The 25756-nt window shown below is 45.4% G+C and overlaps 1 protein-coding gene across 1 annotated transcript; it reads left to right on the forward strand.

Moving 5' to 3' along the window:
- Positions 1–24663, forward strand: LOC142256523 (indolethylamine N-methyltransferase-like). Its single transcript, XM_075328253.1, has 3 exons — positions 1–166; positions 16684–16891; positions 24240–24663. The coding sequence occupies exons 1-3, from the start codon at positions 16–18 to the stop codon at positions 24661–24663; spliced, it is 783 nt and encodes a 260-aa protein (XP_075184368.1). The 5' UTR covers positions 1–15.
- The last annotated feature ends 1093 nt before the right edge of the window (positions 24664–25756 follow it).

Below are 25756 nucleotides of genomic sequence, written 5' to 3' on the forward strand. Positions count from 1 at the left end.
GTACAAGATTAGACAATGGATTCCAGTCCCTATAAGCTCTATTCTGAACATGGCTTTGATTCTAGACAATGGCTTGAGCTTTATTTTTCAGACGAATCTGAAAAGAACTTGGCTGCTGATTTCTTGGAATTTCCAATTAAAAATCTTACAAAAACTTTCACCGAGGGTATGTATCTTAACTTTTTTACTGTATGCTTACTTGGTTTTTAATAGCTGAAATAAAAACATAAAAAAGTAAAATAAAAAAATATCTGGAGGTGGTTGAATCAGCATATTAATCATTTATCATCATTTATCCTTCTTTAATTGCTTCCCAACATGGGGATTTTAAAATTGTGTACTTTTCTTTGGGTATTTAGGTTTGTTTTGAAGCATTAAAGTGCCATACACGGCCAAGGATCTCCTTGGTAGTGAAGGGGTTAAAGAGAATCGGTCAACAGGATTTTGCCATGTAATCTACCCTGTTTTTCCAATAATAAGACCTCACCCCAAAAAAAAACCCTATAGCAGGAATTTTCAGCATTTTCAGAGTAAGGCACTACCCAGAAAATAAGCCCTAGTCACTGTTCAATAATGAAGTGTCCATGCAGCTAAAAAAGTTAAAGATACTGCAGGACACTACATAAAGAAAGCAGACACCCCCAAAAGAGAGGACAGAAAACCCCGCAATCATACTCACCAGACACAAAACGGGAGGACCTGCAGTGAGATACACACCAACACACATCAGATCGCACACCAACACAAATCAGATCGCACACACAAACATCAGATCACACTCACATCGATCACACACTCACCACATCCGGCAATACCAATTGCTTCTGGCTGGCATACAATCCTTGTACGCAGTGCAGTAGAATGCATAACGGACCTCCGGTGGAGTGCATTGATGCGTTCCACCGCCGAGTCCTCCATGCATTTCATTGCATGTCCTCACGCTCCACTGCACTGCATCTCACCTTCACTGCTGGCTGGAAGCAATCTGTACCGCTGGATGTGGTGAGTGAGTGTGTATGTATGAGTATGGGATTGTGTGCGCATTCTGATGTATCTGAGTTTGTCAGCCAGAAGAAGGGAAGGATGACATGCAGCATACCTGCTGGGAGCACCTGCCGAAGATCACAGGAGGACCTGGGAGCCACGCAGACATCTGGGGTCTTGTAAATATGATTCTCCTGTTAAGGGGGTCTGCTTTTTTGGGGAGGTAAACTTACTCCACAACCGTGTTTCCCCAAGAATAAGCCCAACTCAAAAATAAGCCCTAGAGCTTCTTTCAGGGCAAAAAATGTATAAGACAGTGTCTTATTTTTGGAAAAACACGGTAACAGTAGCATGTGGTAGACTCTGAGACTCTGATTCCAAATATGTATCATTAAGTTTATTGGGTGTAGCAGTTGTGACAGAATCAAAGTTTTCTCTGCTGCAGATTTAGCCCTGCCCTGTCAGCTCACTGTGTACAGTGTACATTGACAAAAAGCTGCTAATTAATGATGGCATTATGGTTGGACTAAGAGGCAGGTGGGCAGTTGTCCTGCAGTTATAATCTACTCCTGAATAAACATTGAAATTATTGAAACAGAAGCACACAGCCTAGTAAGTCAAAATGAAATAAAAAAATGTATAAAAAAATAGTATAAATTCTTATGCGTGATGAAGAGGACATCATGTCTTTGAAACACATTGCATGGGGATTTTAATAAAGAACATGTTTATTCTGGCAGCGCTAAGATTACCGCTACAATTATTTTTTTTTTAATTTATTTGGATTATACCCGTATTTTCCAATGGAAAGTAGCGATCAAGCAGAAGCCTTTTTCTTTCTAAGGTCGGGGTCAAACTTGCGTGTGACTCGTGCGACAATCGGATCGCACTGCATGGACCGGCCACCTTCTCTTCTGCCAGGAGCGGTTCCGCTGTATGTATTTCCATAATGCTGACCACTCCTGTCTGGAGAGCCGTGGCCGGTCCGGGCAGTGCGATCCGATACTCGCACGAGTCACACACAAGTCACAGAAGCGCCCTCTTGTGGTTTTTTTCTTTGCATGTGTCACATAGACCTAGCATTCTCACAAGCCATGAAGAGGCAGTGACTCCTAGATATGTGCAGTGCCTATATGAGCTTCACTGTGCAGGAAAAGGGCATCTTGTACATTTGCACAAGTTTTGTGGCCTCAAAATTAGAGCTGAATTTATGGTAACTTGAGTTTGGCCACAAAGCTTTAACTGGTTAGGACACAACAAGTATTGTAGAAATGGTAGAGTACGTGAACCAACAAATGGGCTGAGAAGACCAGAATGGGGTTTAAGAGAAAGAAATGCAAAATCCTACATCTGTGTAAAAGAAATGTAAAAAGCATCTACAGTATGGGAGGAATAGAACTAGGTGATAGCATCGGGGAAAAGGACTGGGGCATAATAGTAGATCTTAAACTGAACATGAGTCAATAATGCGGAGCTGCAGTGAAAAAAAGGCCAACAAAATTCTAAGATGTATCAAGACAAGCATTGAATCTAGATCAAGAGTAGAGTTGAGCGCGGTTCGTGGTTCGTGGTTCTCCAGTTCTAGGCTCGAGTGATTTTGGGGCATGTTCTAGATCGAACTAGAACTCGAGCTTTTTGCAAAAGCTCGATAGTTCTAGAAACGTTCGAGAACGGTTCTAGCAGCCAAAAAACAGCTAAATCATAGCTTGGTTTCTGCTGTAATAGTGTAAGTCACTCTGTGAATCAAACTATTATCACATTTCAGTGTATAGTGTGCGTGAACAGCGCCTTCAGATCACTGCTGTTTCTATAATGGCGATCGCCATTTTTTTTTTTTTTTTTCTTGTCTTCCTTCCCTAAGCGCGCGCGTCTTGTGGGGCGGGCCAGCATGTCAGCCAATCACAGACACACACACAGCTAAGTGGACTTTGAGCCAGAGAAGCAACGGCATGTGTGATAGGATCTGCATGTCACATGTCCCTGCATTATAAAACCGGACATTTTCTTCACGGACGCCATTATCTGCCTTCTGCGTCTTTGGTGTCAGACATCACTGTCGCAGCTCCGTCTTGAGTCCTATCGCTGATACAGCTGTATGCGCTGCATACACAGCGTTAGACAGCTTAGGGAGAGCACTTTATAGCAGTCCTTTTAAGGGCTCAAACCGGCAGGGTCAGAGTTAAGGTGACAGGTCCTGAAAACAGCGCCAGCGTCTGTGCAGCCAAGGTCAGGGATTTCCTCCCTGCATTTCACCATTAGGAGGGAATAGAAAGGCAGGCTTCCATTCCTCTACCCAGAGCCCCACAATCCTGCCACTGTACCCTCCTGTCCTCTGCACACTCCAACTCATTATAACTAAGCCATTATACTAGCAAACACTCAGTGTACCTAGTGGCATCCTATCTGTGGCTATTGGACTTTGCTATAGTCCCACTAGTGCCAAGATATTTGCAGAGCGCATCTGCCTGCGTTGCACACTCCAACTAATTATAACTAAGCCATTATACTAGCACACACTCAGTGTACCTAGTGGCATCCTATACGTGGCTATTGGACTTTGCTATAGTCCCACTAGTGCCAAGACATTTGCAGAGCGCATCTGCCTGCGTTGCACACTCCAACTAATTATAACTAAGCCATTATACTAGCAAACACTCAGTGTACCTAGTGGCATCCTATACGTGGCTATTGGACTTTGCTATAGTCCCACTAGTGCCAAGACATTTGCAGAGCGCATCTGCCTGCGTTGCACACTCCAACTAATTATAACTAAGCCATTATACTAGCAAACACTCAGTGTACCTAGTGGCATCCTATACGTGGCTATTGGACTTTGCTATAGTCCCACTAGTGCCAAGACATTTGCAGAGCGCATCTGCCTGCGTTGCACACTCCAACTAATTATAACTAAGCCATTATACTAGCACACACTCAGTGTACCTAGTGGCATCCTATACGTGGCTATTGGACTTTGCTATAGTCCCACTAGTGCCAAGACATTTGCAGAGCGCATCTGCCTGCGTTGCACACTCCAACTAATTATAACTAAGCCATTATACTAGCAAACACTTAGTGTACCTAGTGGCATCCTATACGTGGCTATTGGACTTTGCTATAGTCCCACTAGTGCCAAGACATTTGCAGAGCGCATCTGCCTGCGTTGCACACTCCAACTAATTATAACTAAGCCATTATACTAGCACACACTCAGTGTACCTAGTGGCATCCTATACGTGGCTATTGGACTTTGCTATAGTCCCACTAGTGCCAAGACATTTGCAGAGCACATCTGCCTGCGTTGCACACTCCAACTAATTATAACTAAGCCATTATACTAGCAAACACTTAGTGTACCTAGTGGCATCCTATACGTGGCTATTGGACTTTGCTATAGTCCCACTAGTGCCAAGACATTTGCAGAGCGCATCTGCCTGCGTTGCACACTCCAACTAATTATAACTAAGCCATTATACTAGCACACACTCAGTGTACCTAGTGGCATCCTATACGTGGCTATTGGACTTTGCTATAGTCCCACTAGTGCCAAGACATTTGCAGAGCGCATCTGCCTGCGTTGCACACTCCAACTAATTATAACTAAGCCATTATACTAGCAAACACTTAGTGTACCTAGTGGCATCCTATACGTGGCTATTGGACTTTGCTATAGTCCCACTAGTGCCAAGACATTTGCAGAGTGCATCTGCCTGCGTTGCACACTCCAACTAATTATAACTAAGCCATTATACTAGCACACACTCAGTGTACCTAGTGGCATCCTATACGTGGCTATTGGACTTTGCTATAGTCCCACTAGTGCCAAGACATTTGCAGAGCGCATCTGCCTGCGTTGCACACTCCAACTAATTATAACTAAGCCATTATACTAGCACACACTCAGTGTACCTAGTGGCATCCTATACGTGGCTATTGGACTTTGCTATAGTCCCACTAGTGCCAAGACATTTGCAGAGCGTATCTGCCTGCGTTGCACACTCCAACTAATTATAACTAAGCCATTATACTAGCAAACACTTAGTGTACCTAGTGGCATCCTATACGTGGCTATTGGACTTTGCTATAGTCCCACTAGTGCCAAGACATTTGCAGAGCGCATCTGCCTGCGTTGCACACTCCAACTAATTATAACTAAGCCATTATACTAGCACACACTCAGTGTACCTAGTGGCATCCTATACGTGGCTATTGGACTTTGCTATAGTCCCACTAGTGCCAAGACATTTGCAGAGCGCATCTGCCTGCGTTGCACACTCCAACTAATTATAACTAAGCCATTATACTAGCAAACACTCAGTGTACCTAGTGGCATCCTATACGTGGCTATTGGACTTTGCTATAGTCCCACTAGTGCCAAGACATTTGCAGAGCGCATCTGCCTGCGTTGCACACTCCAACTAATTATAACTAAGCCATTATACTAGCAAACACTCAGTGTACCTAGTGGCATCCTATACGTGGCTATTGGACTTTGCTTTAGTCCCACTAGTGCCAAGACATTTGCAGCACGTCTGCCTGCGTTGCACACTCCAACTAATTATAACTAAGTTACATTGTCAGGGATATTTATTCTTTATTATTCTGCTGTTAATAAAGCTAGACCACCACTGCAATCTTCACCACCTCTCAATTTTTACTACCACATTTTCAGTCCACAATCTTGTCGCAATCAACATGAGTGGCAAAATGACAGATGCTGGTGGAAAGGGGAAGAGGCGTGGTGGAAAAGGCAAAAAAGGTTTTGTCAGTGGGGAAGGTGGCAAAGCTCCATTATCATCTGCTGCAGATAGACCATCTACTAGCAAAAGTAAGATGTCTACTACTTATTGTGGACAATCCGATGTGCTCCCTTTTTTACGGACACGAACAAGAGGAATAAAGGTAGATGATGGGCAAAAAAGGAAAATGCTTGAATGGATCTCAAGTGGTCCAACAAGTGCCCTCTCAGCCACTTCAAGTACCGCATCCAAAAAACACCAGTCCTCTGAGTTGTCATCCCAATCACACTTGATTTCTCCCAGCTCTGAAGTCTCCATCAGCCCTGCACAGTATGGTGGAACTGAGATGGCTGAGTCTGCAGAGCTGTTCAGTCACACTATAGCCTGGGAATCAGAGGTCTGCTCCCAAGCTACAGTGAGTACAGAACAGGAAATGGTCTGCAGTGATGCCCAGAACCTTTGTGACTCTGATTCAGGCCGTGAGGACCAAGTTTCTGAGCATAATGTTGACCCTTTGTCACAAACTGTAACACCTGTGGTTATAGACAATGAGGAACATACTGATGAAGATGAGACGCAGATACCCGATTGGGATGACAACTTAAATATTCGGTCAGGGCAAGAAGAGGCTCGGTCTGAGGGGGAGGGGAGTGCAAACACAACAATTGATGATGACGTTCTAGATCCCACCTACTGTCAACCCCCAGTCAGGCACTCGAGGAGGTCAACAGAGGCGGTGGAGGAGGATGCAACCGACGACGAAGTTACCTTGCGCCTTCCTGGACAGAGTCGGAGCACTGGTAGCACGTCTACAACTGCATCCTCAGCCACCACTCTGCCTATGAGCATTATTCGGGGTGGATCAACAGGTCGCATGGCCTCTAAGCCTTGCCTAGCCTGGTCCTTTTTTCACATCGAAAAAGATCGCCCAACTCATGTGATATGTAACATTTGTCATGATTCTGTTAGTAGAGGTCAAAACCTCAGCAGTTTGACAACTTCTTCCATGAATCGTCACATGACTAAATATCATAAGTCCTGGTGGGAAGCTCACCGTGCTGCAATGCGGCCTAGCGGAGCGAACCATCCACCGCCCACCCCTTCCAGTGCATCCGCGCGCTCTTCATCTTCTAGGACTGTGGGGACAGCTGTCACACCTGTTTTTCCACGCAAAACTTCCACCACTGTAACCGCAACAGGCAGTTTGCTTGTAAGGTCGTCAGTTGGTTTGGAAGGGGAAACAAGTGAGTGTGTACAGCTCTCTCAGACATCGATAGCACCAACGTTGGATGAAGGCAACATCATGTCTCCGCCTGCACTTTCCTCACAAACCTGCATTTTTCCAGGGACACCCTACTCAACACCGTCTACACACAGCAGCCAGATCTCTGTCCCTCAGATGTGGTCAAATAAAAGGCCACTTCCTCCGACCCATGACAAAGCTAAGAGGTTGACTCTATCCCTCTGTAAGCTGTTGGCTACCGAAATGCTGCCTTTCCGCCTAGTGGACACACAGCATTTTAGAGACCTTATGTCTGTCGCTGTGCCCCAGTACCAGATGCCTAGTCGCCACTACTTCTCTAAGAAAGGTGTGCCCGCGCTACACCAGCATGTCGCACACAACATCACCGCTTCCTTGAGAAACTCTGTGTGTGAACGGGTGCATTTCACCACCGATACTTGGACCAGTAAGCATGGACAGGGACGTTACATGTCGCTGACTGGGCACTGGGTAACTATGGTGATAGATGGTGAAGGGTCTGCTGCACAAGTCTTGCCGTCCCCACGACTTGTGTGTCAATCCTCTGTCTGTCCAAGTTCCGCCACTGCTTCTGCATCCTCCACCTCATCTGGGTCCTCCACCTCCGCCCCAAGCCTGCCTGGTCAGGCCACCAGCGTTCTCACTGCGCAGAAGGAATCACGCACCCCTCATTACTATGCTGGCAGCAGAGCGCAACGGCATCAGGCGGTCTTTAGCTTGACATGTCTTGGTAATAAGAGTCACACAGCTGAGGAGTTGTGGTCAGCTCTGCGGTCCGAGTTTAATAAATGGTTGTCTCCACTCAACCTGCAGCCTGGTAAGGCCGTGTGCGACAATGCTGCAAACCTGGGTGTGGCCCTTCGCCTGGGCAAGGTGACACACGTACCTTGTATGGCTCACGTGTTGAACCTTGTCGTGCAGCAATTTTTAACACACTATCCCGGCCTAGATGGCCTTCTGAACAGGGCACGAAAACTGTCTGCTCACTTCCGCCGTTCAAGCGCCGCAGCTGAGCGACTTGCATCGCTCCAGAAGTCTTTCGGCCTGCCGGTTCATCGCCTGAAATGCGATGTGGCGACACGCTGGAATTCAACTCTCCACATGTTACAGCGACTGTGGCAGCACCGCAGAGCCCTGGTGCAATACGTCATGATGTATAGCCTGGGCCAACGAGATGCAGAGGTGGGGCAGATCACCCTGATGGAGTGGTCTCAGATCAAGGACCTATGCACCCTTCTGCACAGTTTCGACATGGCGACGAATATGTTTAGCGCTGACAATGCCATTATCAGCATGACGATTCCAGTCATTTACATGCTGGAGCACACGCTAAACACTATTCGGAGTCAGGGGGTGGGACAACATGAAGGGGAGGAACTACAGGAGGATTCATATGCGCAAGGGACAACAACATCACCAAGGTCCAGACGTTCATCATCACCAACGCAGCAGGCATGGGACCAAGGGGGACAGGGATCGACAAGGGCGCATAGTAGCAGGCGAAATGTTGAGCAAGGTGCAGGAGAACATGAAGAAATGGAGGACGAACTGTCCATGGACATGGAAGACTCAGCGGATGAGGGAGACCTTGGTCAAATTTCAGTTGAAAGAGGTTGGGGTCAGATGTCAGAGGAAGAAAGAACGGGTAGCACCTCTATGCCACAAACACAGCGTGGACTTGGTCCGCATGGCTGCGCAAGACACATGAGTGCCTTTTTGTTGCACTACCTCCAACATGACAGTCGTATTGTCAAAATTAGGAGTGATGATGACTACTGGATTGCCACACTATTAGATCCCCGGTACAAGTCCAAATTTTGTGACATAATTCCAGCCATAGAAAGGGACGCACGTATGCAGGAGTATCAGCAGAAGCTGTTACTAGATCTTAGCTCGGCTTTTCCACCAAACAACCGTGCAGGTGCAGGGAGTGAATCTCCCAGTTGTAACTTGACAAACATGGGACGGTCTCGTCATCTTCAACAGTCTACCCGTACCAGTAGGACCGTATCTGGTGCTGGTAACAGCAATTTTATGGAATCTTTTCATAATTTTTTTAGACCCTCTTTTGCAAGGCCACCAGAGACAACAAGTCTGACACATAGTCAACGGCTGGAGAGGATGATACAGGAGTATCTCCAAATGAACATCGATGCCATGACTGTGCAACTGGAGCCTTGCTCCTTTTGGGCTTCAAACCTAGAAAAATGGCCAGAGCTCGCAACTTACGCCTTGGAGATTTTGTCGTGTCCAGCTGCCAGCGTTGTCTCTGAACGTGTATTCAGTGCTGCTGGGTGTGTGCTGACAGATAAGCGCACGGGTCTGTCCAGTGACAATGTGGACAGACTGACGTTCATCAAAATGAACAAGTCATGGATCCAGAAGGAATTTACTACCCCTGTGTCATCCTGGGGAGAGTAAATGCTTGTTGATTTGGAATGTGCTTGATGCAAATCAAAACATCCTGTTTGCAACTAGGGCACAAGTGCTGCCACTGAATGGGTGGGTGTGTGGGGCCCAATTTTTGGAAAAAAAGGGAGACTCCGCTTGGAGTAACCCTTGCTTACATTGTTTTTAAAAGAAGCCAAGATGAACAGAGCTGGGATCAGGAAAGACTTTGCTACCTACCCTGGTGTCATCCTGGGGACGGTTAATTATGGCGTATTTTTGAATGTGCTTGATGCAAATCTAGCTGTGAAGTGTACAACTGGGGCACAACTGCTGCCACTGAATGGGTGGGTGTGTGGGGCCCAATTTTTGGAAAAAAAGGGAGACTCAGCTTGGAGTAACCCTTGCTTGCTGTGTTTTTAAAAGAAGCCAAGATGAACAGAGCTGGGATCAGGAAAGACTTTGCTACCTACCCCGGTGTCATCCTGGGGACGGATAAGAATGACGTATTTTTGAATGTGCTTGATGCAAATCTAGCTGTGAAGTGTACAACTGGGGCACAACTGCTGCCACTGAATGGGTGGGTGTGTGGGGCCCAATTTTTGGAAAAAAAGGGAGACTCCGCTTGGAGTAACCCTTGCTTGATGTGTTTTTAAAAGAAGCCAAGATGAACAGAGCTGGGATCAGGAAAGACTTTGCTACCTACCCCGGTGTCATCCTGGGGACGGATAAGAATGGCGTATTTTTGAATGTGCTTGATGCAAATGTAGCTGTGAAGTGTACAACTAGGGCACAACTGCTGCCACTGAAGGGGTGGGTGTGTGTGGGGCCCAATTTTTGGAAAAAAGGGAGACTCCGCTTGGAGTAACCCTTGCTTGCATTGTTTTTAAAAGAAGCCAAGATGAACAAGTCATGGGTCAGCAAAGACTTTGCTACCTACCCCGGTGTCATCCTGGGGATGGATAAGAATGGCGTATTTTTGAATGTGCTTGATGCAAATGTAGCTGTGAAGTGTACAACTAGGGCACAACTGCTGCCACTGAAGGGGTGGGTGTGTGTGGGGCCCAATTTTTGGAAAAAAAGGGAGACTCCGCTTGGAGTAACCCTTGCTTGCTGTGTTTTTAAAAGAAGCCAAGATGAACAGAGCTGGGATCAGGAAAGACTTTGCTACCTACCCCGGTGTCATCCTGGGGACGGATAAGAATGACGTATTTTTGAATGTGCTTGATGCAAATCTAGCTGTGAAGTGTACAACTGGGGCACAACTGCTGCCACTGAATGGGTGGGTGTGTGGGGCCCAATTTTTGGAAAAAAAGGGAGACTCCGCTTGGAGTAACCCTTGCTTGCTGTGTTTTTAAAAGAAGCCAAGATGAACAGAGCTGGGATCAGGAAAGACTTTGCTACCTACCCCGGTGTCATCCTGGGGACGGATAAGAATGGCGTATTTTTGAATGTGCTTGATGCAAATGTAGCTGTGAAGTGTACAACTAGGGCACAACTGCTGCCACTGAAGGGGTGGGTGTGTGTGGGGCCCAATTTTTGGAAAAAAGGGAGACTCCGCTTGGAGTAACCCTTGCTTACATTGTTTTTAAAAGAAGCCAAGATGAACAGAGCTGGGATCAGGAAAGACTTTGCTACCTACCCCGGTGTCATCCTGGGGACGGATAAGAATGACGTATTTTTGAATGTGCTTGATGCAAATCTAGCTGTGAAGTGTACAACTGGGGCACAACTGCTGCCACTGAATGGGTGGGTGTGTGGGGCCCAATTTTTGGAAAAAAAGGGAGACTCCGCTTGGAGTAACCCTTGCTTGCTGTGTTTTTAAAAGAAGCCAATTTGAACAGAGCTGGGATCAGGAAAGACTTTGCTACCTACCCCGGTGTCATCCTGGGGACGGATAAGAATGGCGTATTTTTGAATGTGCTTGATGCAAATGTAGCTGTGAAGTGTACAACTAGGGCACAACTGCTGCCACTGAAGGGGTGGGTGTGTGTGGGGCCCAATTTTTGGAAAAAAGGGAGAGTCCGCTTGGAGTAACCCTTGCTTGATGTGTTTTTAAAAGAAGCCAAGATGAACAGAGCTGGGATCAGGAAAGACTTTGCTACCTACCCCGGTGTCATCCTGGGGACGGATAAGAATGGCGTATTTTTGAATGTGCTTGATGCAAATGTAGCTGTGAAGTGTACAACTAGGGCACAACTGCTGCCACTGAAGGGGTGGGTGTGTGTGGGGCCCAATTTTTGGAAAAAAGGGAGACTCCGCTTGGAGTAACCCTTGCTTACATTGTTTTTAAAAGAAGCCAAGATGAACAAGTCATGGGTCAGCAAAGACTTTGCTACCTACCCCGGTGTCATCCTGGGGATGGATAAGAATGGCGTATTTTTGAATGTGCTTGATGCAAATGTAGCTGTGAAGTGTACAACTAGGGCACAACTGCTGCCACTGAAGGGGTGGGTGTGTGTGGGGCCCAATTTTTGGAAAAAAGGGAGACTCCGCTTGGAGTAACCCTTGCTTGATGTGTTTTTAAAAGAAGCCAAGATGAACAGAGCTGGGATCAGGAAAGACTTTGCTACCTACCCCGGTGTCATCCTGGGGACGGATAAGAATGACGTATTTTTGAATGTGCTTGATGCAAATCTAGCTGTGAAGTGTACAACTAGGGCACAGCTGCTGCCACTGAAGGGGTGGGTGTGTGTGGGGCCCAATTTTTGGAAAAAAGGGAGACTCCGCTTGGAGTAACCCTTGCTTACATTGTTTTTAAAAGAAGCCAAGATGAACAGAGCTGGGATCAGGAAAGACTTTGCTACCTACCCCGGTGTCATCCTGGGGACGGATAAGAATGGCGTATTTTTGAATGTGCTTGATGCAAATGTAGCTGTGAAGTGTACAACTAGGGCACAACTGCTGCCACTGAAGGGGTGGGTGTGTGTGGGGCCCAATTTTTGGAAAAAAGGGAGACTCCGCTTGGAGTAACCCTTGCTTACATTGTTTTTAAAAGAAGCCAAGATGAACAGAGCTGGGATCAGGAAAGACTTTGCTACCTACCCCGGTGTCATCCTGGGGACGGATAAGAATGGCGTATTTTTGAATGTGCTTGATGCAAATGTAGCTGTGAAGTGTACAACTAGGGCACAACTGCTGCCACTGAAGGGGTGGGTGTGTGTGGGGCCCAATTTTTGGAAAAAAGGGAGACTCCGCTTGGAGTAACCCTTGATTGCTGTGTTTTTTATAAATGATCCAAGCTGCACAGAGCTGGGATCAGGAAAGACTTAGCTACCTACCCTGGTGTCATCCTGGGGACGGTTAATTATGGCGTATTTTTGAATGTGCTTGATGCAAATCTAGCTGTGAAGTGTGCAACTGGGGCACAAGTGCTACCACTGAAGGGGTGGGTGTGTGTGTGGCCCAATTTTTGGAAAAAAGGGAGACTCCGCTTGGAGTCACCTTGCGGTGTTTTACATGATTTTAGAAGGGCGTGCCATGCCTATATCTGTGTGTCCTCCTCTTTTTCCTTGTCCAGCTGTTTTGTTTTCGCATGAGTATATGTCCTTGTCACTTTCCAATGTGTTTGAGTTGTTTGTCACCTTTAGGACACCTTTGAGGGTGTTTTCTAGGTGTTTTTCTGTGTTTGTGATTGCCTGCCATTGTTTCCTATGCAGTTCGAGTTCGGTTAACCGAACTCGAACGGGAGGTCCGTTCGGCGAACCAACCTCGAGCCGAACCGCGACCGGTTCGCTCATCTCTAATCAAGAGAGGCCATTATTCCCCTATACTCTGCCCTGGTCAGACCCCACCTTGAATACTGTGTACAGTTGTAACAGGGTGCCAGGGGTGCCTCGGGGATTGTAGTCGTGGCCCCTGCTGTCAGGCTTACCCCTGGCTCCGCCGTCACTATCGGGACAGGAGATGTCTTGGTGGGGCTGAGTGTGGTGGTGCACATGTTGTCCGACGTACAAACACTCTTCAGGCGTGATTCCGTGAAACCAGAAGGCATTTTATTGTTCACAACTTCTTCACACACACGGCAGTAAAAGATGATGTTACACTTCTTTAGCTGGGGAAAGCCTGCCCTCACGTCTCCTCCAGTGGGGATGTGCCCAGCTACTCTGCTTCACCTGGCTCCCACTTATGGCTACCCACAGCCCGGACCCACACCGGGACTGCTTCGCACTATGAGGTTCCGCCCTCTCCTTTTCTCTCCGGCTTCCCTGTTCTTCCAGCTCCCACACTCTGCCCCTGCTCTGCTTCTTCTCTCCCGTCCCGGACACAACTGCCTTCTAATCTCACACTTTCCTCAACAACACTTCTCTTCCCTCCCCTTGCTTCTGCCGGCTCCTCCTCTCCACTGTGGTGACAGCCGTCCCACCCGGCCACTAGGGGAACCCACTAACACCCTATAATAACGATAAAAACATTTTTATTAATAACAACGACATTCGGGTAAACTGTGCTTCCTGGTAAGGAGTCTGCCCACCCCTTACACAGTTCTGGGCCCCCAATTCAAGAAAGACATCGATATATCTGTAAGGTGGTCACTGTGCAGAGGGAACTACCCTATTCTCATTAGCACAAGGAAGTACAAGAAGCAATGGGAGGAAACTAAAAGGAAGGAGATTCAGATTAGACATGTGGGAAAACTTTCTGCCAGTGAGGGAAGTCAGAGAGTGAAACAGGCGGCAATGGAAATATTCAATTGGAAACTGGATAAACATACAGCTGGGATGGTTTAAGAAAACTGCACTCGCAGGAGGTTGGACCAGATGGCCTTTGAGGTCCCTTCCAACTCTACCATTCTTTGATTCTAAAGGCCACGTCTCACTAAGCGACATCCCTTAGTGACATCGCTGCTGAGTCACGGTTTTTGTGACGCAACAGCGATCTTGTCGCTGTGTGTGACATCCAGCAACGACCTGGCCCCTGCGGTGAGGTCGCCGGTCGTTGCTGAATGACCTGGACCATTTTTTAGTTGTTGCTCTCCCGCTGTGAAGCACATATCGCTGTATTTTACAGCGAGAGAGCAACTATCTGAATGTGCAGGGAGCAGGGAGCTGGCTTCTGCGGACGCTGGTAACCAAGGTACACATCAGGTACACATCCGGTTTTTCCTGTGCAGCACAATCCAGCGCTTTGCAGAAAAAACGCAACCGTTTTTTTTTGCCGCCGGTTGTGTTTTTTTTGCATAGACTTACATTAGTGCCGTATTGTGCCACATGGGCTTGCGTTCCGTCCGGTTTTTGCCGCATGAGCCAGATTTAGCAGATGCAGCGGCCAGATGGAACGTTGCCTGGCACGTTTTTTGTCCTGCCAAAAAAAACAACCGATGCGACGCAATTTGCAATGCATGTCTATGGATGCCGCATGCGGCATCCTGCGGCAAAAACCACATCCGGCCGCCGCATGCGGTTTTTTCCACTGCGCATGCTCAGTAGCCTGCCGCAAGCGGCAAAAAACGGACGGGCCGCATGTTAAAAACTTATGCAAAGGATGCGGTTTTGTCGCCGCATCCGTTGCATAGGTTTTAGAGCCGGATTGGCCGGCTCTGCTAAAACCGGAGGTGTGAAAGCAGCCTAACCAAGCAAAAGCTTTGCTTGGTTACCCGATATTTACCTTGGTTAACTGCGTCGGTAGCTTCTAGAAGCCAGCTCACTGCTCCCTGCACACATAGCCAAGGTACACATCGGGTAACTATAAGCAAAGCGCTTTGCTTAGTAACCCGATGTGTACCATGGTTACGAAGCATAGTGTCATTACACGGGTCGCTAGTGGCTGGTGGCTGATCTCTGATCGCTGTGGAGATCTGCCTGTTTGACAGCTCACCAGCAACCATGTAGCGATGCTCCAGCAATCCCTGCCAGATCAGATCGCTAGTGGGATGGCTGGAGCGTCGCTTAGTGTGATGTTACCTTAAGTCTACTTTCCTAATGAGACCATCATAAAACCATGTCACTTTTAAAAATGATGTGAATATAAATAAGGTTATAACAATCAATATAACTGATAATGTAACAGGGTAAATAATATTATCTCTAGGACTGATCTTTTTATCTCAGTGTCCGGATTGGCACATGATCGACAACTGATATTGTGTCCGAGTAAAAAAGCAACACCAAAAAAAGGTATTATGGAGTGCAAAGTTGCAAGTTTTTAACTTCATTATCTAATTGAGGGCAAAGAGAAAAGGTACTCCAAGTGTGCTACCCCCAATAGATGACAGCGTGTAAGGGATTGTATATGTGCCTCTATCTGGGTTATGACATGGCTCAAGTCTGTATTAGTAAGAATGAAGGGCTGCTGTTTCAACCGCTGATCCACACACCAGTAGGAAGAAACGTATTCTAACCAAACATGAAAGAGAACAGTGACTGTGGAAGCTGCCACAGAGTGAAGACAATGGTATATGTTCTCTGGATCTTTATTCATACAATGCATTTCAAAGTCAGGTATAGTATGAATATATATAGTATGTATATAGTATGTAGTATAGTATATAGTATGTAGTATAGTATGTATCTTATGTTCATACTATACCTGATGAAGAAGTCAGTCCAATTTGAGACACATTGTATGAATAAAGATACAGAGATCATACGCTCTTGTTGTCACTCTTCAGCAGAGCCCAGGAATCCCTGTTTATTATTAAAATTATCTCTCCAGGAATGGAGACAAATTCTAGCACAGCGCCACCTATTGGAAGTAGCGATCCTAAAAGTCAAATGAGGATTTTTAACAATCCTTTGCATATGAGTTAGGATATATATGCCAGATCAGAATCCCAATTTGCAGACAAGGTGTTTAGGGGTGCTTGCCCCCCGTCAGTGCAAAGTATGGGGTGTCTGATCTGGCTCATGAGAAGCTATGTGGGGACCACGGGGGAACATTATTCTCCTTAAGGAGACTTTGCAAGCCAGTCTGGCTGGCAGTAAGGGGACTTATAGCTGCCATGCCCCTCTAAGAAATATTCAAATTATCTCTCCAGGAATGGAGACAAACTCTAGCACAGCGCCACCTATTGGAAGTAGCGATCCTAAAACTCAAATGTGGATTTTTAACAATCCTTTGCATATGAGTTAGGATATATATGCCAGATCAGAATCCCAATTTGCAGACACGGTGTTTATTAATAATTCATGTTTATGACTTTGTCATGTTTTTAATAAAGATATATTTACAAATTAGGTTTAAAATTTTCCATTCAGTGATCAAAGATTTAATTTGAAATGGAAGACGTGAATATTTAGGAGATCTTGAAACCCGTTTGCAAAACTTTCATATGTAAATATATGTTTTAATATTTGGATATTTTTTATTCTGCAGGTCAAATTAAAGGAGACGTCTTGATTGACTTCAGTGTCGGTTGCATGATTCATCATTTATACGCCGCTTATGAGTTTTTCAAGCACATTATAATTCTAAAGATGAGAGACCGATGCATCATGGAGCTGAAGAGATGGGTGGACTCACGTACGGGAGCGTTTGATTGGCAGCATGCTGCAAAACTTCATGTGGACATAGAAGGAAAAAGGTGAAGTAGATTTCCAAATTTTAGGGAAAACCCACTTTCATTGCCATTTTTGCTATTATACCAGAGATTTGAAGATCTATGAAAGGCTTAAACAGTACGTTCTACCTACATTAATTGTGTACTTGTGTAATATTATTCTATTAAAAATCAATTTTCAGAAGCCAGAAAAAACTATTTTTTTCCACTCCCATCAAAATCTTCATTCATGGGTGCAGTAATTTAATAATTGGCACTGTTGGTGGGCAAAGAACTATGTTTTCATTGCATTCAAATTATATATGTTAAAAAGTGTAAAAAACGTTTGTATCATTCATTTTCTAAGTTAAAAAATTATATTTGGTAAAAAGTTAAATGTTCAAAATATGAAACGCATAAAACTATTTTTCCTTATAAAGTAAAAAAAATGTTTTAAAATTATTTAACCCAAATGGAGCTGAGAAAAAAAATAATTAAAGGTAATTAGTTACATACTTAGTTCCATAGTTAAATAGGTTGAAAAAAGCCCCCAGTCCATCTAGTTCAACCTTCCTCCACCAATTATAGATTTTGTCACTAAATCATTCATAACCAACAATGTTATGTACTGAGAAAATCATCCAGCCCTGATATAAAAGCTGTTCTAGTATCTGCCATTACTACCTCTTGTGGTCGGCATTCCACAGTCTGACTGCTCTAACTGTAAAGAACCCTTTCCTATTTAGCTGCCGGAATCGCTTTTCTTCCACTCACAGTGAGTGCCCCCTGGTCCTTAGCATTATCTTTGGAAGGAATAAGTCATGTGCCAGTCCTTTATATTGACCACACATGTATTTATACAAATAAATGAGATATCCATTAAGACATCTTTTTTCTAAGCTAAACATATCTAACTTTTTCAACCTGTCATCATACGGGCGGCCGCCATTCCTTGTAGTAGTCTAGTAACCCGCCTTTGAACTAACTCTAACTTCTGAATGTCCTTTTTAAAATGTGGAGCCCAAAACTGGATCCCATATTCCCGATGTGGCCTTACAAGGGATTTATAGAAGGGTAACAATACGTTGGGATCTAATCTCTCTTTTAATACACCCTAAAATCTTGTTTGCTTTTGCAGCTGCTGCCTGACATTGAGTGCTGCTGCTCAGCTTATTTGTAACTAGAATTCCCTGGTCTTTCTCCTGAACTGTAGTCCCAAGTTTACTTCCAGTTTATGCAGCTATAGGATTACTCTGTCCTAAGTACATTACATTTATCAACATTAAATCTCATTTGCCAAGTATCTGCCCACTCCGACAACTTATCCAGATCATTTTGTAATATTGTACTATCAAGGTCGGTTTTTAATATCCGGTGGCGCATGTGAATTGAGAGAGGCTACTGACACAGAGTGCACTATAACAGACCGAAAATACCTTTCCTATATGCTCACTCCCTACCTGGAAATTTTGTAATAGCTGCTAAGGACCTGCCAATCTAATCAGAGAATCCAGCTGCAGAATGGAGGATCGCAAAGGAAACCTGAGATCCAAGGTGCCAGTGGATACCAGGAGCCACAAGCGATACCAAACTTGGATTCAGCAAGCGCGGTCACAGCAATTGGAACAGAGGAGAAATCACTGCACTTTCACGCATCACTGGGGTTGTGCGGGGGCGCACAACCTGAAAAGGTGAGCAGATCTCAATCTAACATACCCAGTAATATACCCACGGGTGCCTCTCATATTGCACTTGTATTTTATTTTCTATTGCGTTTTTACTATCCTACATAGTTTGGTGTTGTCAGCAAAGACTGACACTTTACTATCAATCCCATCCACAAGGTCATTAACCCCTTCACGACCGCGGGCCGTAAAATTACGTCCTATTTTAACGTGACTTAACGACCAGGGACGTAATTTTACGGCCTAAACTTCATTTGATTGCCGTGGCCATAGCAACGGCTTTCAAATGATGTCCCCTGCTGTTTCTTACAGCAGGGGACCTTTGCTTGACCCCAGGGGGGGCGGCATCGCCACCCCCTATCGACGATCGATGTGATTGGCTGTTCAAATCTGAACCGCCAACCACATCGATCGCACTAATTTCGGCAAAAATAATGCCCGAATTAGTGCGATCCTGTGAGATCCAGCTATGAGATGCCGCAGCTGCTGCAGCATATCATAGGTGGACCTCAAACATGCCGCCCCCAGCCCCTGCAGCACTGATTGGAGCGATCGTGCTATGACGCGCAATCGCTCCAATCAGTGTGCAGTGGGGCGGTCTGATCTGCCGGTGGCCGCCCTCCCCAGGCCTGTGTTGGTTTGGGAAGCCCTCCCCCAGCATGTTTGCGGCGTGCACTGGCTGGTACTTGTAGTACCACACAACGCTGCTGCCGCCGCCCGATCGCCGCTCCTGCCCCACTTGAGTATTGCGCGCCTGATAGCCCCTGCGCGCTCCTGTGATGGCCCTGCCCCCTGCCGATGTGTCCCCCCGATCTGCTCCCCGCCACGATCTGCCCCTCTGCTGCGATCTGCCCCCCTGCCACAATGTGCCCCCCTGCTGCAATCTGCTTCCTGCTGCGATCTGTCCTCTGCCATGATGTGCCCCACTGCTGCGATCTGCCTCCTGCCGCAATCTGCCCCCTGCTGCCATCTGCCTCCCTGCTGCGATATGCCCCCTGCCGCTGCGAGCCCTCCCCCAACATGTCTGCAGCGTGCAGTGGCTGGTACTTGTGGTACCACGCCACCGCCGACGCTGCTGCCGCCGCCGCTGCTGCACGTGAGTACTGTGCTCACTTTGCAGCCCGTGCGCGCTCCCGTGGTGCCCCTGCGCGCTGCCGTGATAGCCCCTGCCGTGCCCCCCCCGCGATCTGCTCCCCCCAACCCCCCCCCCCCCCCCATCCCGATCTGCTCCCCCCGCTTTCTGACTGCCTCCCCCATTATCTCTGTTCTGCTTCTGCAGCTCCCCCTCCGGTCTCCCCCTCTGCTCTACCCCCTCCCCCTATGCTCTCAGCCCCCCCTCTGCTCTCAGCCCCCCCTCTGCTCTCAGCCCCCCCTCTGCTCTCACCCCCCCCTCTGCTCTCACCCCCCCCTGTCCCCCTCTGCTCTCCCCCAACGTCCTCTTACCTGTCTTCACCGGCCTGATCACATCTGCGTCCATCGCTGGGTCCTTCCTGGGCATTCTGCTGATCTGCCTGCTGCTCCTGTAAAGCTGTCCATCTCTCTGCCATCTGTTCCTCTGCAGCTCTTCTGGTCAGTGATCCTCCTGCTAGTCCTGTGGGTACTGTGAGTATAACTTTTTTTTTTTCCGTATCCCCTGTCCATTTTTACACCTCATCCGTCCGTGCGTCCCGCCAAGCGCTGATCAGGAATGCAGATAACGGATCGGCATCCCTGCTCAATTTTTGGCGGGACTTTTTTTTCCGTATCCCCGACGCTTTTTGTATCGCATCCGTCCGTGCGTCCCGCCAAGCGCTGATCAGGAACGCAGATAACGGATCTGCATCCGTGTTCAGTTTTTGGCGTGACTTTTTTCCGTATTCACGACGCTTTTTGTATCACATCCGTCCGTGCGTCCCGCCGAGCGCTGATTAGGGATGCACATAACGTATCTGCATCCATGGTCAATTTTTGGCGTGACTTTTTTTTTTTTACGTATCCCCGACGCTTTTTTTATCGCATCCGACCGTGCGTCCTGCAGCGACCGATCAGTGCACTGCGTCTGTGAGTTTGAAAAGTCAAATGGCGCTCCTTCTCTTCTGAGCCCCGCCATGCGCTCAAACAATTACTTTCCACCACATATGAGGTATCTGCGTACTCAGGAGAAATTGCACAATACGTTTTATGGTGCATTTTTTCCTGTTACCCTTGTGAAAAAAAAAGCTACCTAGTTGAAGCAACCGTTTTGTGGTAAAAAAAAAAAAATTTCTTTTCACGGCTCAACGCTATAAACTTCTGTGAAGCCCCCAGGTGTTCAAAGTGCTCACCAAACATCTAGAAAAATTATTTGAGGGGTCTAGTTTCCAAAATGGTGTCACTTGTGGGGGAGCTCCACTGTTTAGGCACCATAGGGGGTCTCCAAACGTGACATGGCGTCCGCTAATGATTCCAACCAATTTTGCTGTCAAATGGCGCTCCTTCTCTTCTGAGCCCCGCCATGCGCCCAAACAATTACTTTCCACCACATATGAGGTATCTGCGTACTCAGGAGAAAATGCACAATACATTTTATGGTGCATTTTTTCCTGATAGCCTTGTGAAAAAAAAAGCTACCTAGTTGAAGCAACCGTTTTGTGGTAAAAAAAAAAAAATTTCTTTTCACGGCTCAACGCTATAAACTTCTGTGAAGCCCCCAGGTGTTCAAAGTGCTCACCAAACATCTAGAAAAATTATTTGAGGGCTCTAGTTTCCAAAATGGTGTCACTTGTGGGGGAGCTCCACTGTTTAGGCACCATAGGGGGTCTCCAAACGTGACATGGCGTCCGCTAATGATTCCAACCAATTTTGCTGTCAAATGGCGCTCCTTCTCTTCTGAACCCCGCCATGCGCCCAAACAATTACTTTCCACCACATATGAGGTATCTGCGTACTCAGGAGAAAATGCACAATACATTTTATGGTGCATTTTTTCCTGATAGCCTTGTGAAAAAAAAAGCTACCTAGTTGAAGAAACCGTTTTGTGGTAAAAAAAAAAAAATTTCTTTTCACGGCTCAACGATATAAACTTCTGTGAAGCCCCCAGGTGTTCAAAGTGCTCACCAAACATCTAGAAAAATTATTTGAGGGCTCTAGTTTCCAAAATGGGGTGACTTGTGGGGGAGCTCCATTGTTTAGGCACCTCAGGGGGTCTTCATACCCCACATGGCGTCCGCTAATGAGTGCAGCTAATTTTGCACTCAAAAATTCAAATGGCGCTCCTTGCCTTCCGAGCACTGCCGTGTGTCCAAAGATTTGATTTCCACCACATATGAGGTATCTGCGTATTCAGGAGAAAATGCACAATACATTTTATGGTGCATTTTTTCCTGTTACCCTTGTGAAAAAAAAAGCTACCTAGTTGAAGCAACCGTTTTGTTGTAAAAAAAATTTTTTTTCTTTTCACGGCTCAACGCTATAAACTTCTGTGAAGCCCCCAGGTGTTCAAAGTGCTCACCAAACATCTAGAAAAATTATTTGAGGGCTCTAGTTTCCAAAATGGGGTCACTTGTGGGGGAGCTCCATTGTTTAGGCACCTCAGGGGGTCTTCAAACCCGACATGGCGTCCGCTAACAGGTGCAGCTAATTTTGCACTCAAAAATTCAAATGGTGCTCCTTGCCTTCCGAGCACTGCTGTGTGTCCAAACATTTGATTTCCACCACATATGAGGTATCTGCGTACTCAGGAGAAAATGCACAATACATTTTATGGTGCATTTTTTCCTGTTACCCTTGTGAAAAAAAAAGCTACCTAGTTGAAGCAACCGTTTTGTTGTAAAAAAAATTTTTTTCCTTTTCACGGCTCAACGCTATAAACTTCTGTGAAGCCCCCAGGTGTTCAAAGTGCTCACCAAACATCTAGAACAATTATTTGAGGGCTCTAGTTTCCAAAATGGGGTCACTTGTGGGGGAGCTCCATTGTTTAGGCACCTCAGGGGGTCTTCAAACCCGACATGGCGTCCGCTAATGAGTGCAGCTAATTTTGCGTTCAAAAATTCAAATGGCGCTCCTTCCCTTCCGAGCTCTGCCGTGCGCCCAAACAATTGATTTTTACCACATATGGGGTATCAGCGTACTCAGGAGAACATGCACAATAAATTGTATTGTGTACTTTCTCTTTTCTCCCTTGTAAAAATGAAAATTTTATGGCTAAAGTAACATTTTTGTGTTAAAAAGTAAAATTTTCATTTTTTCCTTCCACATTGCTTTGGTTCCTGTGAAGCACCTAAAGGGTTAATAAACTTATTGGATGTGGTTTTGAGCAGTGTGAGGGGTGTAGTTTTTAGAATGGGGTCACTTTTGGGTATTTTCTGTCACCTAGGCCTCTCAAAGTCACCTCAAATGTAATGTGGTCCCTAAAAAAAATTATTTTGTAAATTTTGTTGGAAAAATGAGAAATTGCTGATGACCTTTGACCCCTTCTAACTTCCTAACGGAAAAAAAAATTGTTTCGAAAATTGCGCTGATGTAAAGTACACAAGTGGGAAATGTTATTTAGTAACTATTTTGTGTGACGTATCTCTCAGATTTATGGGCATAAATTTTCAAAGTTTGAAAATTGCGAAATTTTCAAAATTTTCGCCAAATTTCCTAAATTTTCACAAATAAACGCAAAAAATATCGGCCTAAATTTACAACTGACATGAAGTACAATATGTCACGAAAAAACAATCTCAGAATCGCCAGGATCCGTTGAAGCGTTCCAGAGTTATAACCTGTCAAAGTGACACTGGTCAGAATTGCAAAAAATGGCCCGGTCATTAGGGTGTTTTAGTGGCCGGGGGTGAAGGGGTTAAATGAAATGAAATGAATGAAAACATTGTATCTACCAAAAAATGGTGCCAATAAAAATGTGCAAAAAAACAAGGCTTCATTCACTTTACGTATCTCAGAAAATGTTTACACAAGCACAATGTTTTCATGGAAATTTCTGATTTTTTTTCTCTCTACTTAAATAAGAATAAATTTGACGAGTTTGGTATTGTTATGATCATACTGACTTGGAGATGCAAGTTCCCAGATCACTTTTACTGCACAAAAAATATCAAAGCAAAACAAAAATAATTGATTCCAAAAAAGGTAGAAGTCCCAGGGCACTCAGCCTTCAGTCCAAGATTTATTGTTCAAAATAAGGTAACATGAACAAGTTACAGTAGGGGAGCGGTAGGGGAGAGCACAATGAATGACGGCCGTTTCACGCCGACTAGGCGCTTCTATGGGTCCACTTCAGAAGTGGACCCGTAGAAGCGCCTAGTCGGCGTGAAATGGCCATCGTCTCCTCCTGCTCTCCCCCTCCCCTGCTGTAACTTGTTCATGTTACCTTGTTTTGAACAATAAATCTTGGACTGAAGGTTGAGTGCCCCGTGACTTCTACCTTTTTTGGAATCTGCATCTAAACCTGGGACTACACACGGAGTGAGCACCGCCCGTCCCAGCAACACATAGATAGACTCCACAGGACCTCTGTAAGTACACCTCCTCCTGTTTGCAGTGTGGTGCCACCATCTAATGCATTTTCTTTTTTCCTTGCTAAATGAAAAAAAAATATGGCATTGTGTCTTTTTCACCATATAAATGCTCTTGGAATTTCTTTTTCTTGATTTCCAGTATAAACATTAAAAAAAAAAGAAAATCACTTGGTCATTAAAGGGTTAACTGTGGGAGAATACTTTTCTTAGTTTTTCTATTTCTTGCAGTGAAAACTTCCAGGAAACAGAAGAAAAACTGAGATCAGCACCTCATCATGTTGTGAAATGTGATCTTGAGAAGGAAAATATAATGGATCCGATCGTCTTACCACCAGCAGATTGTGTCCTCACTGTTGGGCTTTTAGGCATGATCAGCAAAGATCAAAATGATTACATAACAAATCTTCGGAAGATATCAAGGTTGCTGAAGCCTGGAGGATACATTATAGTAATTGGGATGCTAGATACAACGTATTACACAGTTGGGAAAGACAAACTCCATGTTTTGAGTTTTGATGAGGATTTTATAAAGACAGCTCTAGTTGGAGAAGGTTTTGTTATTGATTGCGTTGAGATTAAGGAAAGAACGGCTGTGAGTGACCTCACTGACTATAAGCAAGTCATATTCATCGCAGCTCACAAAGAAAAGTAGATCTAAGTAGAAATATGTCTCTCTTGTTTTTTTCAATCTACATTTCTTGAATTTCTTAGTAAAGCTTTAAATAGGGTTTCATCGATGATCATATTAACTTGTAGATTTTATAGAAAATTATGTAGGACAAATTTTCCAGTTGTCTGTTAAGTAGCTCAGCGATATGCAGTTTTCTTACTCCTTAGTTGCTTGGGAGGTGGGCACTCCTCCTTGAGTGTCCATTCTTCTACAACACTTTAACAGTCTGTCAGTGCTTATTCTGAGTCTGCACTCAGCACTATATTTACATAAAGAGATGACAGAGCTCTTGAACAAGCACACAGAGTAGGACAGTGAGAAAGGTGATTAGGAGAACTGATCTGGAAGGTACTAATGTTGGGGGCTGAGTGATTGTGATTCTACAAGACTGATCAGAGCATTTTGATCAACAGCAAAAAGGGAGGGAGATGAGTAGCTAATTAAGCTTTATACAAATAAATTGGCTGGTGAGAGCTGACAGAGATTTTAAGAGCTAAATCCTTTCCTGCAATGTATCTACGGCACACATGCACACACTTGATCAGGCTCTTGTGGACTAACGCCTTGAAACAAGCTTTTCACTATGTAAGATAACAGCTCTTAAATGTGTTGGGTAACATGTATCCCAGAGGAAAAACATTTACAACATATTTTATTTTTTTTCTGCTACAAGCATGTATGTTTAGCTAAAAGCATTTTTGCATTAGGGCTTCAACAGCATCTAAACATGCTTTATCTATTTTCTTCTCAATTATCTTCTGAGCTGATTTATGATAAAATAAATAATCTCTTAAATAGTTCAAAAGAGGAGAGATGAATGCTATTTCACTGTCTCAAGAGTTACCAAAACTTCTTCCGAATAGACTGGTTGGCCATGGCCCCACGTTGGGCGCCAAAAACTGTTCTGCTCTGGCTCAAAGGTCAGATTACAGGATAACCAGTGAGGTCCAAATTGAATTAGGCCTCTTAGATATCAACCGCTTGGAGAAAGGAAATGCACACTTTTTGTGAGCAAAATCAGTTTCTGTTTGTTTAGCAGTGCATACATACAGTTAGGTCCAGAAATATTTGGACA

The sequence above is a fragment of the Anomaloglossus baeobatrachus genome, chromosome 11 (assembly GCF_048569485.1).
Source record: "Anomaloglossus baeobatrachus isolate aAnoBae1 chromosome 11, aAnoBae1.hap1, whole genome shotgun sequence".
NCBI classification, from domain to species: domain Eukaryota; kingdom Metazoa; phylum Chordata; class Amphibia; order Anura; family Aromobatidae; genus Anomaloglossus; species Anomaloglossus baeobatrachus.